This window comes from Dermochelys coriacea, chromosome 3, assembly GCF_009764565.3.
Source record: "Dermochelys coriacea isolate rDerCor1 chromosome 3, rDerCor1.pri.v4, whole genome shotgun sequence".
NCBI classification, from domain to species: domain Eukaryota; kingdom Metazoa; phylum Chordata; order Testudines; family Dermochelyidae; genus Dermochelys; species Dermochelys coriacea.
In genome coordinates this window covers 186,574,544-186,592,864 of record NC_050070.1, presented here as the reverse complement: position 1 = coordinate 186,592,864, position 18,321 = coordinate 186,574,544, and the positions used below count along the sequence as shown (strand labels likewise).

The 18,321-nt window shown below is 44.3% G+C and overlaps 1 protein-coding gene across 10 annotated transcripts in view; it reads left to right on the top strand.

Moving 5' to 3' along the window:
- Positions 1–18,321, top strand: part of CCDC88A (coiled-coil domain containing 88A) — a 354,197-nt gene that overhangs the window by 107,121 nt on the left and 228,755 nt on the right. For all 10 annotated transcript variants that reach the window (XM_038395536.2, XM_043512327.1, XM_043512326.1 and 7 more), the window contains 2 exons: positions 10,472–10,530; positions 15,524–15,607. In XM_038395536.2, coding sequence (XP_038251464.1) covers positions 10,472–10,530; positions 15,524–15,607 — 143 coding nt within the window. The remainder of the gene's footprint in view (positions 1–10,471; positions 10,531–15,523; positions 15,608–18,321) is intronic.

Genomic DNA, 18,321 nt, shown 5'->3' with positions numbered 1-18,321 from the left:
GAGGGGCTTGCACTAACATTCTGAAAATAGCTGTATAGATAGTGCTTTGAAGTTGTATCTTAGGCTCTAAAGCCAAGGGGTGGGGCGGATTTCAGAACAGAGTTCCAGCTGCAACTTCAAATGGTTGTCTATGCAGCTATTTTTAGAGTGCTGGCGTAAGCCCGTTAGCACACATCTGTCGACCCAGCTGGGAGGCTCACTTCTGGGAGCTGTGTACACATACAGCCTGGATCTCAGCTCCCTAGGTTTTAGTAGAAATAGAATACTTCTGCCTCATCTCTCATGTGTAGTAAGAAGTCTGAACATGTTCTTGCCATTCTCAAACACCACAGACTGCACAGTTACTGCATGTTATAGTTCAAAACATTCCATGAATTTGCTTTTACCTGCTTCAGAGACCTCATCTCTTTGTATTAGTTTTTTTTCTTTTATTGCCTGTGATCATTTAACACCTGCTTCTGTCTTGTTTGACTGAGTCCTTCATTTTTTAAAAATGTTAGTAAAATCAGATGTGAGAGGCCAGATACTGTCATGTATCGAAAACTGATTAAGAGAGAGAAAACAAAGATAGGAGTAAATGGTTAATATTTGTAATAGGAAAAGGCTAACAATATGGTATCACAAGGTTAAATACCAGGTTCATTGTACTTTAATATATTTAGTATCTGGAAAAGGAATGAGTGGTGAGGTAGCAAAATTTGAAGATGACACAAAATTATTTCGGCGGACTTGTGGCACCTTAGAGACTAACAGATTTATTTGAGCATAAGCTTTCCTGAGCTACAGCTCACTTCATTGGATGCATTCAGTGGAAAATACAGTGGGGAGATTTGTATACTCAGAGAACATAAAACAATGGGTGTTACCATACACACTGTAAAGAGAGTGATCAGGTAAGGTGAGCTATTACCAGCAGAAGAGCGGGGGGGGGGGGACTTCTATAGTGATAATCAAGGTGGGCCATTTCCAGCAGTTGACAAGAACCTCTGAGGAACACCACACAATCCATTGTCTACAGCCAAGCTCTACGATATAACCACATTTGCTCCAACCCCTCAGACAGAGAAAAACACCTACAAGATCTTTATCAGGCGTTTTTACAACTACAATACCCACCTCCTGAAGTGAAGAAACAGATTGACAGAGCCAGAAGAGTACCCAGAAGTTACCTACTACAGGACAGACCCAAGAAAGAAAATAACAGAACGCCACTAGCCATCACCTTCAGCCCCCAACTAAAACCTCTCCAACGCATCATCAAGGATCTACAACCTATCCTGAAGGACGACCCATCACTCTCACAGATCTTGGGAGACAGGCCAGTCTTTGCTTACACACAGCCCCCCAACCTGAAGCGAATACTCACCAGCAACCACACACGACACAACAGAACCAGTAACCCAGGAACATATCCTTGCAACAAAGTCCTTGCCAACTGTGTCCACATATCTATTCAGGGGACACCATCATAGGGCCTAATCACATCAGCCACACTATCAGAGGCTCGTTCACCTGCACATCTACCAATGCGATATATGCCATCAAGTGCCTGCCATGCCCCTCTGTCATGTACATTGGTCACACTGGACAGTCTCTATGTAAAAGAATAAATGGACACAAATCAGATGTCAAGAATTCTAACATTCAAAAACCAGTTGGAGAACACTTCAATCTCTCTGGTCACTCGATTACAGACTTAAAAGTGGCAATTCTTCAACAAAAAAAACTTCAAAAACAGACTCCAACGAAAGACTGCTGAATTGGAATTAATTTGCAAACTGGATACAATTAACTTAGGCTTGAATAAAGACTGGGAGCGGATGTGTCATTACACAAAGTACAACTGTTTCCCCATGTTTATTCTCTCACCCCCACCCCCCCCGTCCCACTGTTCCTCAGATGTTCTTGTCAACTGCTGGAAATGGCCCAACTTGATTATCACTACAAAAGGTCTCCCCCCTCCGCGCTCTCCTGCTGGTAATAGCTCACCTTACCTGATCACTCTCATTACAGTGTGTATGGTAACACCCATTGTTTCATGTTCTCTATGTATATAAATCTCCCCACTGTATTTTCCACTGCATGCATCCGATGAAGTGAGCTGTAGCTCACAAAGGCTTATGCTCAAATAAATTTGTTAGTCTCTAAGGTGCCACAAGTCCTCCTTTTCTTTTTGCTCAAGATGGGAGAAAACTGAGAGGAACTTCAGACACACCTAATTAGGTTAAGTATATGGGCAACCTGATGGGAGATGAAATTCAGTGTTTACAGATACAGTGTGAAATGTACATTACAATGAGTAATTTGAGCTACTCGTATACGCTACGTGGTCCTAATTTAACTATCAACTCAGGTAAAAGACCTGGCCATCACTGGGAAAATTCCATGAAGAGCTCTGCTCTATGTGCAGCAGTGATTTAAAAAAAAAAAGCAAAAATGATATTAGGCTGGAAAATCAGTTGGAAAGAATTACAATGCCATAATATAAATCAGTGGTATGTCCTCACTTGGAGTCCTGTGTTCAGTTCTCAAAAATTATATAGCAGAAATAGAGGTACTTCAGAGCCAGGTAGTGAGAATAAGAGGTATGGAAAAATTCTCATGAACAGTGATTGAAAAGATTGAGAGGAAAGGAATAAGATGAACATTATAAAAATATATAAAATAATGGATGATATAGAAAAGGTAAATCAGGGTCTTCTGTTCATCCTATTTCATAATGAAAGAACAAGGGGACATTCAATGAAATTTGAAAGTGACAAAATCAGAATTGATAATTTGATATTTTTTCACCTAATGCACTGCCTGTGTAACTTATTGCCACCATCACTGATGCTAGGAATTTATCAGATGTCAAAAAAGAACTGGGTGCTTTATTTAAATTCAAAGATTAAATGAGAGTTTTGGAAAGAGTATTAACCCTCATGGTTCAGGCCATACCAGTCCCTAACTTTTAGGTTTTAAGAGGAAACTTTCCCTGGGGGACAGGTTCTTCAATAGCTGTGTGTTCAAGGGTTTCATACACCTTTCTTTGAAGCATCTGGTACAGACTGCTGTTGGAAGATAGGATATTAGACTAGATGGACCACTGGCATGATCCAGCATGGCAATATTGTGTTCCTCTGTTACTTCCTTAATATAATGGCATATTTCTAATGGTGGAACACTAAAATCCTGTCTTGAGTTGGATCCATTGAAAATTACATGCACTCGGTGAGGTATTTTAGGGAAAATCTGAAATCTCTCCCTGCAAGATAAGCATAAGAGAATAATAGCCAGCATTTATATTAAACATATTGTAGGGAGACATGTTTGCACATGACAGCCTAGCATTTCAAAATACAAAAGTATGAAAGCTAAGGCATCCCAATATACCCATGAAAATGTTGTCTTAACATAGAAGGGGAAAATATAAGAGAATGGGATTGTTGTATGATTATTTGCAGATAGACTGTTATCCTGGCAGGATTATAAAATAGAAAAGCCATGGGACAGTCTCAGTTCACTCCACAGGAATGAGGCATGATCCTGCCAACTGCAATTTTTAATTGAAATAATGCTTCTTCAGTAAAATACATATTTTTAATTTATGGGAGATCCTGGTTGTTGTTTTTGTGATTTTTGTAATTGCATTGACTTATGTTGACCTTTTGAACATACAATAAATATCAAACTTGGGTACCTAAATAAGTGGTCTGATTTTCAGAGGTGTGGGTCTGAAAACCCACAGTTTTAATTTACTGTAGTGTGAAATATGCTTGATTAGCACACTTCAAAATGAGGTCACTTATTTAGGTGTGTAAATAGAGACTTAAGGTGCCTAGATTTAGACACGCAAATTTGAAAACTTTGGCTAGAATGCTTACAAGTAGTAAATGTAAATAGGATGGGAGTGCATATGTTGCTCTTGTCTGGACAATTTGAGGATTGAGGACAGCAGCCAGGAATAGATCCAAGTGTCTGTCTGTGCCACCAGTGTAGGTAGTGGAAAAGTGCACATTTTTTTCTTCCCCTTCTGAACACAGCAGGGAGGTACCTTTCACTTTTTCACCTCACTCCACTCTTATGGGTCTTACTAGTCTGACAGGGAACCCAGGAGTTGCATTTACATACGCTAGCACCCCCTGGTTCCATGGATGCCTTGAGGCTTCAATCTCTGGCAAATGAACCTCTCCTACTCTTCCCTGAGCAGTGCCCTGCACTGTCTCGCTTCACACCAACAGCATAGCCAGTACCAACAGCCCCGCTTTTCCTCAGAGTCTGAGTGGGTTTCCAAGCCAGACTCCTCATTCTCACCTGCTCGCTCCTACAGCCTGGATCCTCGGCAACAGCCACCCTGTCTGCCCACATACTGACCTTCTTCCAACATGTGGTTCTGCTATCCTTGAGGGCCACTAATGCCCAGCGACACATACGCTTGACCCTATTGGCCTGCTTGTGACCCTTACCGGGGCTGCGGGGTGCTGCCGCTGCCACCACACTGCACCCTCCTCCATTTATGAAGAACTGCAGGAGGTTCCCATTCCACTGGCACTGACAGTTCCCACTGGGGCCTCGTCGTCCCCATATGATGTGCTTATTTCTCCTTCCCTCTACCCTCCAGTCGACCATAGCCAATACCATGACCTGCTTTGGTGAGTGGTTGTGGCTCTCAACCTCCTGATGGAGGAGGTCCAGGACTTGCAAAACCTGTTCCTGGATGTTCTGCAACTGCTGGGACCCTCCCTGACTGTCCTCCCTATCCATGTGGCTATCCTCCAACTGGCCCAAGTGGTCTGGCGCACCCCAGCCTCCTGTGTCCCTATTACGAAGTGCACTGAATGCCGCTACTTCATCTGATTTAAGGGTACAGACTTCCTGTTTACCTCACCCATCACCCAATTCACTTGTGATCCATGCAGTGACTGAATGCTCCTGCCAGCAACACCTCAAGGCCACCTCCCCGCCAGAGGCACCGGAAAAGGGGACGGGGCAAGGCTCTCCCACTTTTTTGAAAGTGGACAGGCCTGGTCCATCCATTTTTTGCCATGGGCCCCACCCCTGCCCCTCCTCTTCCCCCCCCAAGGCCCTGCCTCCTGGCCAGGATGGCAGCTGGAGCCCAGACAGCTGTGGGGAGCCGTGGACCCTCCATCTGCCCAGAGTGGGGGGACCTGAGAGCAGTCCCCAGACCGTGTCCCCTCACCCTGGACCCCCTACCCAGGGCAGGTGGTAGGTCTGTGTCTCCCCACAGCTGCCTGGACCACTCTTACCATAGCCCGGCTTCAAAGCCTTGCCCCCCCGCTGGAGCTGGGTTGGCATAAGAGATGCACTGGCAGCTGTGTGGAGCCCTCCACCTGTCCTGGGCGGGACACGAGTCAGGGGTTGCTCTTGGGCCACCTACCCCAGGCAGGTGGAGAAGCCCGAGCTCCCTGGTCCCGCGCCGGCTTCTGGCTTGGCCGGGAGCAGGCTTTCAGGGGAAAGAGAAGGAGCAGGGTGGCGAAGAAAGTGGACCTTCTGGGGTGCAAAGTTTATTCCTCTGTGGGCCTCTAGTTCTGTATTGCCACTTACTAGGCCTTTTTGGCAAAATATAATTTCTTTTCTTACCTGAAGCTGGTGGAGTTCCAGGCTTTCCTCCTGGTGGAGAAACAGCAAGAGTTCCAGATGCTGCTGAACGAAGGCAAGCTGGTTGCCAAGGTGGCTCTCTAAGCTGCAGTTGACGCCGCTGGCATTGCGTCCCACACTCTAGTGACCGGTGTCGTGCTCTGCCAGGATTCCTAGCTCCAATTCTCCAGCTTCCCTACGGAGATCCAGACCACTCTTGAGGACCTCCCCTTTGACAATCAAAAAGTCTTTAGCAACATGACAGATAAATTCCTCCACTCTTTCAAGGATTCCCATGCCACTTTGTGGTCGCTTGGTATTTACACCCTGGCCACGACCCGCAGGCAACACAGACCCTTTCCGTGCCACCTACCAGCCCTACTTTCAGTGTCCCCAGGAGCCGTCTTACTGTTGTCCGTGCATCCAGCGACACTGCTATTACATAGAATCATAGACTGTCAGGATTGGAAGGGACCTCAGAAGGTCATCTAGTCCAACCCCCTGCTCAAAGCAGGACCAATCCCCAGCTAAATCATCCCAGCCAGGGCTTTGTCAAGCCTGACCTTAAAAACCTCTAAGGAAGGAGATTCCACCATCTTCCTAGGATTCCAGTGTTTCACCACCCTCCTAGTGAAAAAGTTTTTCCTAATATCTAACCTAAACCTCCCCCATTGCAACTTGAGACCATTACTCCTTGTTCTGTCATCTGCTGCCACTGAGAACAGTCTAGATCCATCCTCTTTGGAACCCCCTTTCAGGTAGTTAAAAGCAGCTATCAAATCCCCCCTCATTCTTCTCTTCTGCAGACTAAATAATCCCAGTTCCCTCAGTCTCTCCTCATAAGTCACATGCTCCAGTCCGCTAATCGTTTTTGTTGCCCTCTGCTGGACGTTTTCCAATTTTTCCACATCCTTCTTGCAGTGTGGGACCCCAAACTGGACACCGTACTCCAGATGAGTCCTCACCAATGCCGAATAGAGGGGAATGATCGCGTCCCTCAATCTGCTGGCAATGCTCCTACTTATACAGCCCAAAATGCCGTTAGCCTTCTTGGCAACAAGGGCACACTGTTGACTAATTTCACCGCTGGCACTTCTCCCTCACACCATCTGTCCAAACAGCCATTTTGACTCTTCCCTTGAGACCTGTGAACCTCCTCCTACCTCTCTCGCAGTGACCCAGATCGTCTTTGTGTGCCATCTTGCCCGGCTCACCCAAAATTTGGGCAAGATTACCACCTATTGATGACAGCTTTCAGAGTAGCAGCCATGTTAGTCTGTATTCACAAAAAGAAAAGGAGTACTTGTGGCACCTTAGAGACTAACAAATTTATTAGAGCATAAGCTTTCGTGAGCTACAGCTCGATGAAGTGAGCCATAGCTCACGAAAGCTTATGCTCTAATAAATTTGTTAGTCTCTAAGGTGCCACATGTACTCCTTTTCTTTTCACCTATTGATGGGTTCTGGACATCATCCACAAGGGTACTTGATAGAGTTCCTCTCATTTTCCCTCATCGTCCACCCCTTGGTGGACATGGGAATCCTTCCCACCACAGCCTCATCCGGAAGGGCACCACAGAATGAGTTCCTCATCATTACTGTGGCCGTGGGTTCTATTCCCCCTATTTCCTTATGCTGAAGGGGGGGGTAGTCGTCACACACTTCTGGACCTCCAGTTGCTGAACATGGTCACACTCCCTCTCATTCGCCCATCCCTTCCCCTTCGAGCCTGGTTCACAGCTCTTGATATGAAGGATGCCTATTTTCATGTTGACATCCACCCAGCTCATCGGAAGTTCCTCCGTTTCATGGTGGGACATTCTCATTACCAGTTTCGGATCCTTCCCTTTGGTATCACCACTGCTCCCCAGGTGTTTGCAAAGGTCTTTGCTGTCCCCGCAGCCCACATGAGTTGTTTTGGCCATTCCGTGTTTCCTGGAAAAGTGGCTCCTTGTTGTGCCGTTGTGCACCCATCTCCTCTCCACTATCCAGACCCTCTGGGCTCTCCTTGCTGGCCTGGGCATCTGTATCAACGAGGACAAGTCAGTTCTCATCCCCACCTGTATGCTCACGTTTATCAGGGCATTTCTGTATTTTCTCGTGGGCCGAGTCTTCCTCCCAATGGACTGTTTTGCTACCCTTACCTTTTTCATCGCGCAGCTACGCTGCAAACCACATATGCGTATCTGCCAGTGCCTTTCCCTCCTGGGCCACATGGCGGTCTGCATCTCCATAACACCTCATGCCAGCCTGCATATGTGCTGCCTACAAATGTGGCTCCGGTCAATCTGCATGCTGCAGTTAGAGCACTTGAGCAAACTGGTCCTGCTTCCCACCCAGTTCCTCCATCCTGACTTCCCACACGTGGTGGACCAACCCGTCGAAAATCTTGGTCAGCACTCTGTTCGCTCCTCCCATTGCTCACACCACTCTTACCACGAATGCCTCCCTTGCTTGGGAAGATGCTTATTTGGAGGGCCATATGGCACAGGGCCACTGGATTCCATGGGAGGTGTGGATGTACATCAACATACTGGAATTGCGGGCTGCCCGCCTTTCCTGTTGGGTGTTCCTGTCCCTCATCAGATCCCGGCACATTCAGCTGCTGTCTGACAACATAACAGCAGTTATGTATATCAACAAGCAGGGCAGTGCCTGGTCCTTCTCCTTCTGTGCAGAGGCCATTCTCCTCTAGAACTGGTGCCTCAGGCATGGGTCCACTCTCCATGCCATGCATCTCCTGGGCACCAGCAACTCCCTGGTGGACACACTCAGCAGGTCCTTCTATGCATATCACCTCTTTGTGACTGCTGCAAACTACAAACTTCCCCTCTTCCGCTCCAGAGGAACCCTCGCGCCAGGATCACAGGGCGACACCCTTTTCTTGCTCTGAACCACCAAACTATGCTATGCCTTTCCGCCCATTCCCCTGCTCCTGCAAGTCCTGAGCAAGGTGTGGCAGGACTGCATGATGGTCATTCTGGTAACCCCCCTCCTGGCCTTGCCAGTATTGTTTCACTAATGTCCTCTACCTCTCTGCTTGCACCCCGATCTGCCTTCCCTCCTCCTTGATCTCTTCACACAGATGTAAAGTTGCCTGTGGCACTCCAACCAAAAGCTGCTCCCCCTTATGTGTTGGTATTTGGATGGGGTTCATGTATAGGCAGAGCATGTTCCATACCAATGCACATTCAATACCCATGCACAACATCCTCGCAGACAGCAGTCTACCAAGCAAAATTGTGACACTTCACCACCTGGTGCACCACCACCACTACCTTCTGGACTCAATCTCCATTCCTATCCTCCTCCATCTGCATCCACCTGGTGATGCTGAGTGCCTTCCTCCTCCCCGTGGACAGCTCCTTGGTTTTCACTCACCTGACCACCACCCTCTTCCTGCGTAGCCTACTCAATACCTTCCTGTTGGTGTGGAATCCTACCCACTCTTTGTACCTGAATCTTGTCCTCTCTGCCCTCACTAAGCTGCCTTCGAACCTCCCGCAACTTGCTCTCTCGCCCACCTCTCTGTGATGGTGATCTTCTTGGTGGCCATCACCTCAGCAAGACAGGTGAGCGAGCTAGCAGCCATGATGGCCGACCCACCGTTTACTGTCTTCCACAAAGACAAAGTCTCCCTGTGCCTGCACCCCAAATTTCTCCCCAAGGTGGCCTCTCCATTCTACCTCAGCCAGTGCATCCACCTTCCGATCTTCTACCCCAAACCGCACAGCTCCCCCAAAGCGAAAATGCTGCATTCTCTCAGTGTTTGCCGGGCACTGACCTTTTATCTCCAGTGGACCCACGTCTCACCCAAGGTCTTCCTTGCCATCACAGAACACTGCCGGGGCCATGCCCTCTCCTCCGAGTACCCCTCTTAATGGATCTCCCATTGCATTGAGGAATACCCTCTCTCACGTTCTTCCGCCTCCAGGAGTCAATGGCCCACTCCACACAAGCGTGTGCTGCCATGTCTGCCTTCCTCGTGGACATACCATGGCAGGACATTGTAAGGTGGACACGTGGGCCTCTGTTCACTCCTTTACCACTTGCTATGCCATTGCTGCAGCAGCAGTGGTGGATGCAGCAGTCGGCTGTGCCGTCCTACAGACTGTAACTTCTTGTGAGTCCTTCCACCCATCTCCAGGCTGAACACTGCTTGCTGCTCACCCACATCTGGAATCCATATAGGGACCAAAAAGAAAAGGAGTACTTGTGGCACCTTAGAGACTAACAAATTTATTAGAGCATAAGCTTTCGTGAGCTACAGCTCACTTCATCGGATGGACCATCACTCGAAGAAGAAGAAGAGGAGATTACTTATTGTAATTGAAGTTTCTTCAAGATGTGTGGTCTGTCCCTATTTGGATTCCAATACCCGCCTTCCATCCCCTCTACTGCGGGATCCATTGCATGCTGGTAAGAGGGACCTGTAGTGGTGTTGACCCACACAGCCTCTTAAAGCCTCGGACACACCACGTGGCCTGTGCATGTGTGGATCAACAGACACTACTATAAATAGCTCTGGCACGTGGTGCGCATTCGCAGATATGTCTGGAGTCCAAATAGGGACTGTAGATCTCAAAGGATCTCCAGTTACAGTAAGTAACCCCCTCTTATTTTTTAAATTACTTGTGAGTAATAAAGTATGTGTGTGTGCTGAAAGTTACTATTTTAAAAGACAAAGGAACAAGGAGCTGAAAGCTTTGAGATACGTTCCCTCATCATCTTTGTTACTATTCTGAACTAAGCCAAAATGCTCAATTGTATAAAGATAATGGTGATAAATAAAATGTGCAATTCAGTGAAAGAGCTTTTCATAAAAGAAAGATCAGATTTGAAACCCTATCTGAACAATTACTTGCACCCACAATAATTTATTTTATTTTAGAGCCAGGCACTGAAGAAATTAAAAAACTACTTTTACTCTTACTTGGCTGTGCAGTTCAGGTAAGTTTTTAAATATGTTTCTTTACATGCTGTTGTTATATTACACATTTTTAATGGTTGTTTCCTGATGCAAACATATCCTCTCCCCTCTTCATCCTCCCAATTTGTTTTTTAATACAGCATTAATTCAAATCAGGAAATTCCAACAATTTTAAGGTTGCTTTAACAATATTAAGGTGGTGACATTGCAAATTCTGTATATTTTATAGTATAAATAAATAATAAAGTATCTTTGTCTTAATGTATTAAGGTTTACATTTAGTAAGCAAAATTGGATTGCTTAATATGACACACAAACAACATGAATGAGTTAATATTGTTTGAGCAACCTTAATTTTTAGCATTTCTCATTGTTTTATTAATGTTAATTTGTTTTATTTAGTTTTCTTGGTGTTCTAAAGTTAAAAGTGCATTATATTTCCCCCTTTCATAAAATCTGTTTAAGAGGGTCGTTCAAACTATCAGAGAATTATTTTACGTTTGAAGAAAAAGCATTATAAAATATTCTTTTAAAAGAAAGTATTTGCATCTAGGCTGCCTATTTGTGTGCTTTATTTTAGTTAAATTGAAACTAAATAATTGAACTCCCTTATGCATTCCCTATAATCAAAGTTTCTATTGCAAATCATAGAAAGTGTGTATCTTTAACAATCTTAGGGCCAAATTATGAACCCTTTAATCCTATTAATAAATATTTACTTACACAATTAATCTCATTAGAACATAAGAACGAGCATACTGGGTCAAACCAAACCCAGTATCCTGTCTTCCGACAGGTTTCAGAGTAGCAGCCGTGTTAGTCTGTATTCGGAAAAAGAAAAGGAGTACTTGTGGCACCTTAGAGACTAACAAATTTATTTGAGCATAAGCTTTCGTGAGCTACAGCTCACTTCATCGGATGCATTTGGTGGAAAATACAGTGGGGAGATTTATATACACACACAGAGAACATGAAACAATGGGTTTTATCATACACACTGTAAGGAGAGTGATCACTTAAGATGAGCCATCACCAGCAGCGGGGTGGGGGAGGAGGAAAACCTTTCATGGTGACAAGCAAGGTAGGCTATAGCTAAATATATAGGTTTTCCTCCCCCCCCCCCCCGCTGCTGGTGATGGCTCATCTTAAGTGATCATAAGTATAATATAATGAGCAAAAGAAGATGTAGGTGAAATTCTGTTGTATATTTAAGATATAATAGTAATGGAATAACACATTTTCATAGGATAACAGTCACTTGATGTTTGTTTTGGTATCTATGAAATAAGTCTCACCTTTTCACCGTGGCTCTAACCAGGCCTCCATTTTGGCATTGTAACCCACAAATCAGGATTGGCGCCTTAAAATTGTCAATTATCTTTGCTACATGTTCTAAATTGTGCTCATATAGTTACTCCTTGCTTAACATTGTAGTTATGTTGCTGAAAAATGCTACTTTAAGCGAAACGATATTAAGCGAATCCAATTTCTCTATAAGAATTAATATAAATGGGGGTTAGGTTCCAGGGAAATTTTTTTTGCCAGACAAAAAACTATATTTTATATATATATAGATACATATGCACACACAGTATAAGTTTTTTTTAAACAAACAATTCAATACTGTACACAGGAATGATGATTTGTGAAGCTTGGTTGAGGTGGTGAAGTCAGGGGGGGAATATTTCCCAGGGAATGCCTAACGGCTAAATGATGAACTAGCATTTGGCTCAGCCCTCAATGGTTAACACTTTGTAGAGCATGAGGCTACATTAGCAAGGCAGCAGGAATGGAGGGAGGGGAGACAGCATGGCAGAGAGAGACAGAGACAGACACAGTGTGTGAGAGAGAGAGAGAGAGAGGTGCATTGCCCCTTTAAGTAGGCTTACCCCACTCTAGGTACACTGCCTTTTTAAGTATATCAGGAAGTTGATACAGCAGCTGCTGCCAGCAAACACCCTCTGTTCTGAGCCCTTTCCTGTCCCCTCCCCTGTGGAGATGGGGGACAGGAGCAGGAGTGAGGGGAGGAGGACACCCTGACATTAGCCTCCGCCCCCCCGGGCCCCCTGCAAGCAGGAAGCTCCTTGGAGCAGCTCCAAGGCAGAGGGCAAGAGCAGCACACGGCAGTTGGGGGAGGGACAGCTGAACTGCCCAGCAGTTGATAGCCTGCTGGGCGGCTGCTGCACAGGGAACTTAGGGGAGCAGGGAACTGATAGAGGGGCTGCTGGCAAACCCTGTTTCCAAGCCTCCACTAGCTCGCTCCAACAGGCTGCTCTTCTTGCAAGCAGTGGATAAAACAGGCAGCTGCCAAACAACATTATAAGGGAGCATTGCGCAACTTTAAATGAGCATGTTTTCTAATTGATCAGCAATGTAACAACGTTAACCGGGACGACTTTAAGTGAGGAGTTACTGTAATTATTTATACCTGCATAAATAAAGGCCAGGGTTTGAAAATCTGACATGAACTGAAAAGGTAAAGATGAACTAAATTAGTATCAGTTAATTATCTGGTACAAATATCATAAAGTATCAAGGTGAAGCTGAGAAGTCATTTTCAGATTAGGAGACATGGATCATATGATGATGACCTGTAATACAATTTTATTAGGGATATGAAGCGATTAAAAAAATTAATTGTGATTAGTGGTGCAATTAATGGTGTGACACAATAATAGAATACCATTTATTTAAATATTTTTGAATGTTTTGTACATTTGCAAATATATTGATTTCAATTACAACACAGAATACAAAGTGTACAGTGCTCACTTTATATTATTTTTGATTACAAATATTTGAACTGTAAAAAAACAAAAGAAATAGTATTTTTCAATTCCCCCTTTATAAGTACTGTAGTGCAATCTCTTTATCATGAAAGTTGAACTTACAAATGTAGAATTATGTACAAAAATATCTGCATTCAAAAATTAAAAAATATACATCTTTAAATCCTACAAGTCCACTCAGTCCTTCTTCTTCTTCAGCCAATCGCTCAGACCAACAAGTTTGTTTACATTTGTGGGCAATAATGCTGCCTGCTTCTTGTTTACAGTGTCACCTGAAAGTGAAAACAGGCATTCATATGGCACTATCGTAGCCGCTGTTGCAAGATATTAAAGATTCATATGTCCCTTCATGCTTCATCCACCATTCTAGAGGACAAATGTCCATGCTGATGACAGGTTCTGCTCGATAACGATTCAAAACAGTGCAGACCAATGCATGTTCATTTTCATCATCTGAGTCAGATGCCACCAGCAGAAGATTGATTTACTTTTTTGGTGGTTCGGGTTCTGTAGTTTCTGCATCGTATTATTGCTCTTTTAAGACTTTTGAAGGCATGCTCCACACCTCATCCCTTTCATATTTTGGAAGGCACTTCAGATTCTTAAACCTTGGATCAAGTGCTGGGTGTTGGGATGACTGCTGTAATATAAAATATATGGCAGAATGTGGGTAAAACAGAGCGGGAGGCATACAATTCCCCCCGAAGGAATTCATTCTTGAATTTAATTAACACGTTATTTTTTTTTAACAAACATCATCAGATTGAAGCATGGCCTCTGGAATGGTGGCTGAAGCATGAGGGGACATACGAATCTTTAGTATCTGGCATATAAATACCTTGCAGTGCTGGCTACAAAAGTGCCATGTGAACCCCTGTTCTCACTTTCAGGTGACAGTGTAAATAAGAAGCCGGCAGCATTATCTCCCTTAAATGTAAAGAAACTTGTTTGTCTTAACAGTTGGCTGAACAAGAAGTAGGACCGAGTGGACTTGTAGGCTCTACATTTTTATACTGTGTTGTTTTTAAGTACAGTTATCTAACAAAAAAGTCTACATTTGTAAGTTGTACTTTCATGATAAAGAGATTGCAGCACAGTACTTGTATGAGGTGAACTGAAAAATACTATTTGTTTTGTTTATCATTTTTATAGTGCAAATATCTGTGATAAAAATAAAATAAAGTGAGCAATGTACACTTTGTATTCTGTGTTGTAATTGAAGTCAATATATTTGAAAATGTAGAACATCCAAAAATATTTAATACATTTCAACTGGGATTCTGTTGTTTAACAATGCGATTAAAACTGCGATTAATTATTTTATGTTAATTGCGCGAGTTAAGTGCGATTAATCGGTAGCCCTAAATTTTATGGTGGTTATACCAAAAAGCTAGTGTAGATTGAATTTAGTCTAAGAGGACTCAGTTGAGTAACATTTACTCACTGTGGCACCGATCCAGCAATGACTTGTGCACCTGCTGATCTTTGAGTATATGGTTAGTTGCACTATTCATGTGCATATAAATCTTTCTTCTACTTTGCTGATCCCCCTCAATCAGATTAAATGAAATCTACACTAACCTAGTGAAAATAAAATAATTAGAAAACATATCACATGATCCATGTCTCCTGATCTGAAAATAACATAACTTCTTATTTATGTAAAGCTAAAATGGTATCCAAGTCTTTTTGCAGGATCAGGACCTATAACATGATTAGCTTGTAACAATCCGATTTGATTAGAGATCATACCTATGATAGTTCATTAAATTAATGACCAGTTTATCCATGAAACTTGTGAGGTTTTTTTAAACTATGCTATACTTTTCTAAATACACTATTTTTGATTGGGTCAAAGTTAGAAATGTAGAGTATACTGTACAGCTGGTTTCAATTGAATAGTGTAAAAAACGGTTCAGGGAGATTGGCTGTTTGAGTACTAAAAAAAGGTATTTATGAATATTTATGAAATAAACATCATAGAATCTGAGCAAGAGATAAGTTAATTTTAAGAAGCCCCCCTTGATCAATTTTTTTCAAAGTGAATATTGTGTCAGTTTACTAATATTAAAAGTCAAGCACAAACTAAAATATTTTGCTATAATTACATTCAATCTGTACTAGCCAGTTAGGGGATTGGACAGCTGATAATTATTTTTTCGTCAGCTCTCAGGATATACTAAGGAGATACGATAAATAATTGTGGTTAATGTATTTCTTTTAGTGTCAGAAAAAAGAAGAATTCATTGAAAGAATCCAAGATTTAGATTTTGATACAAGAGCAGCTGTTGCTGCCCACATTCAAGAGGTATTTGTTACTTTTGTACTACCTGATGTCCAAGTGATTTTCATTTTTGCTGGAATATTAAGGAAAGAAGAATAATTTTATTTAGTCAAAAACAAGGCAAATCTATTTGACATTAGCATTAAACGATTGCATAGAGAACATTAATTGAGAGGGCTTTATTTTATAAGAATGAGAGTAAATCACATTTCTTTCTAAAGGTGGTACTAGAATAAAAACATTTTTTTTCATACTGAATAGTTTTTTCCATCACAGAATCATAGTAGTGTAGGACTTGATGGGATCTTGATAGATCATATACTCCAGTCCGCTGCACTGAGGCAGGAGTCAGTATTATCTAGACCATTCCTGAGAGGTATTTGTCTAATCCAGGGGTGGCCAAACTGCAGCAAACTCTTTTGCAATTAAAGTATGGCTTGTGGAGCCCCCCACTCCTTCCCCATTCTCTGTCTACCAGACTGAGGGGAGGGGAGACTTTGGGCTTCTGCCCGGTGGCGGTGCTAGGGGCTTCTGCCAGAGACGACTGGTGCCTGCTGAGAGTGAGGGGGCATAATTTGAAGGTTCGGCACCCTCAACAGCTTGAATTATGCCACACCTCTTATCTCAGCGGCCCCTCCCTGCAGCTCCCAGGTGTTAGCTCCATGTGGAGAGGCATCCGCAAACACCTGGGAGCTTCAGGGAGGGGCTGTTGCTTTAGCTTTGCGGGGAGAGGCAGCAGCTCTTCCTGCAGCTCCCAGCTGTTTGCCGCTGCCTCTCCCCACGGCCACAGCTCCCAACTTGCCAGATCCAGCAGCTGCTGTGCAGGGATGGGGCTGGCGGCACCATGTGACCTATCCAGCAAACCCTGGCAAAATCTGGGGGGAGGGGCATGTGATACCACATGCTTCCCCCTCGCATTGCCTCTGGCAGCATGAAGAGTGTGTGTGTGGGGGAGTGTCTCGGGGCTTCAGCCCCAGCTCTCAAACTTCTGAAGATTGTGATATGTTGCTTGGAAGGTCGGTATGTTTGGCCATCCCTGCTGTTCCTAAAAACCTCCAATGACTGAGATACCATAGATAATTTGTTCCAGTGCTTAACTATCCTTACAGTTAGGAAGCTTTTCCTGATGTCTAACCTTTAATGGGCTTAAATTGCAGCAAGGGCGATTACTTTTTGTGCTGTCCTCAGTGGATAAGGAGAACAATTTATCACCCTTCTCTTTATGACAACCTTTTATATACTAGAAGACTTATCATGTGCCCCAAGACTTCTCTTCCCAAACTAAACAAACCCAATTTTTTCTTCAAGTAGTGTCCCTATGGGTGCTCCATGGTAGGAGTGTTTGTGTCCTAGGACTGCTGATTGTAGAACTTCAGTAATAGTGTTCATTAGGCCCACACATGTGCTGTTGGTCTCCCCTCGTGCTGCGCCACGAGGCTAGTGAGCACACGCGGGCTAAGCCTCCTTAGTTACTTCTCAACTGACCCTTATTAGAGACGGATTTTGCTTTATTCACTTTTATATAGTTATTTTGTTAGTATAGTATAGCTTATTGTTCTTTTCCCTCTTATTTTATCCCACCAAAATTAAAACAAAAACAAAACTCCCCCCAAAACTTCATTTTCCTGCTTTTTTTTTTCCTTTCCAGGGATCCTTCCCCCCCCCCCCACTCACCACCTTTCAAGAAGCGCCTCACTTGCAAGGAGGCAATTCTGATTGCAGACAAGGACACTTAAGTGCATTTGTCGCCTTGGGGAGGGCCACATCCAGAAAAAGTGTAGCCTCTGCCAGCAAATCTGGCCACATTCCCATAAGGACATACTGCTCAGGCAGAAGATTATTTTAATGGAGGCTGCTTTCAGACCCACGCAGAACTTGTGCCGCAAGTCTCTGGATAGACGTGAATCTTCTCCATAGCTGTCTAAGGGGTATGGATCGAAGAAACAGACTGCTGACCCCTCATAGAAGTCATCTTAGAGGGGAGCCTGAAATCCCCAAAAGTGAGCTCCGAGATCTCCATAGGCATTCTCCATCTCGCTCGGTATCTTGGACACCAAGACCATCTTAGTCCAGTACTTATGACTCACAGAGACCAACAGCAGTCGGTACTGTTGACATGCCGATGGACCTGATGGGCACGGGCACGGCACTGAGTCATCGGCACCAAGAGACAGGAGTAAGCACTCCACTAAAAAGGCACCCCCAATATGCGAATCGTTATCGGCACTATCATCAGTGCCTCATCCGGCACCAGAGCGGGTCATATGGACAAGACCCCTGTCCGCCTCTGACACCGAACACTGGGGCAGTCAATACCAACAGAATTCCTCCACTCCAGCGACCTCCGTATATGGGATGTACTGGGATTCCTGCTTCTTGGTACTGCAACCTTTGCACTGAGCCTCTGCTTGGCATGGGAATTGTCACCGCTGCCATGCCTCACTCCCCAACTCTCTAACGAAAGTTCAGACAGTGAGATGGAGGAAAGAACATCCCAGTACTCCCCTCAAGCTTCATATGGTTCTCAGTACAAGCAAGGCCCATACCTGCAGATGTGCCCACCACCAAAATCATGGTACAGCCACCCATGGGCACTGCCACCATGCTTTATGCCACCACCACCACCCCCGTGGTCTTATTGGGATCCATGGGAAGCATACCGCCAACATGCCTCTCGAGCTCCAAGCCTCGTCCGGGATCCCTCAAGGCATACCCCTTCAGCCGCGACTTCCAGAGCT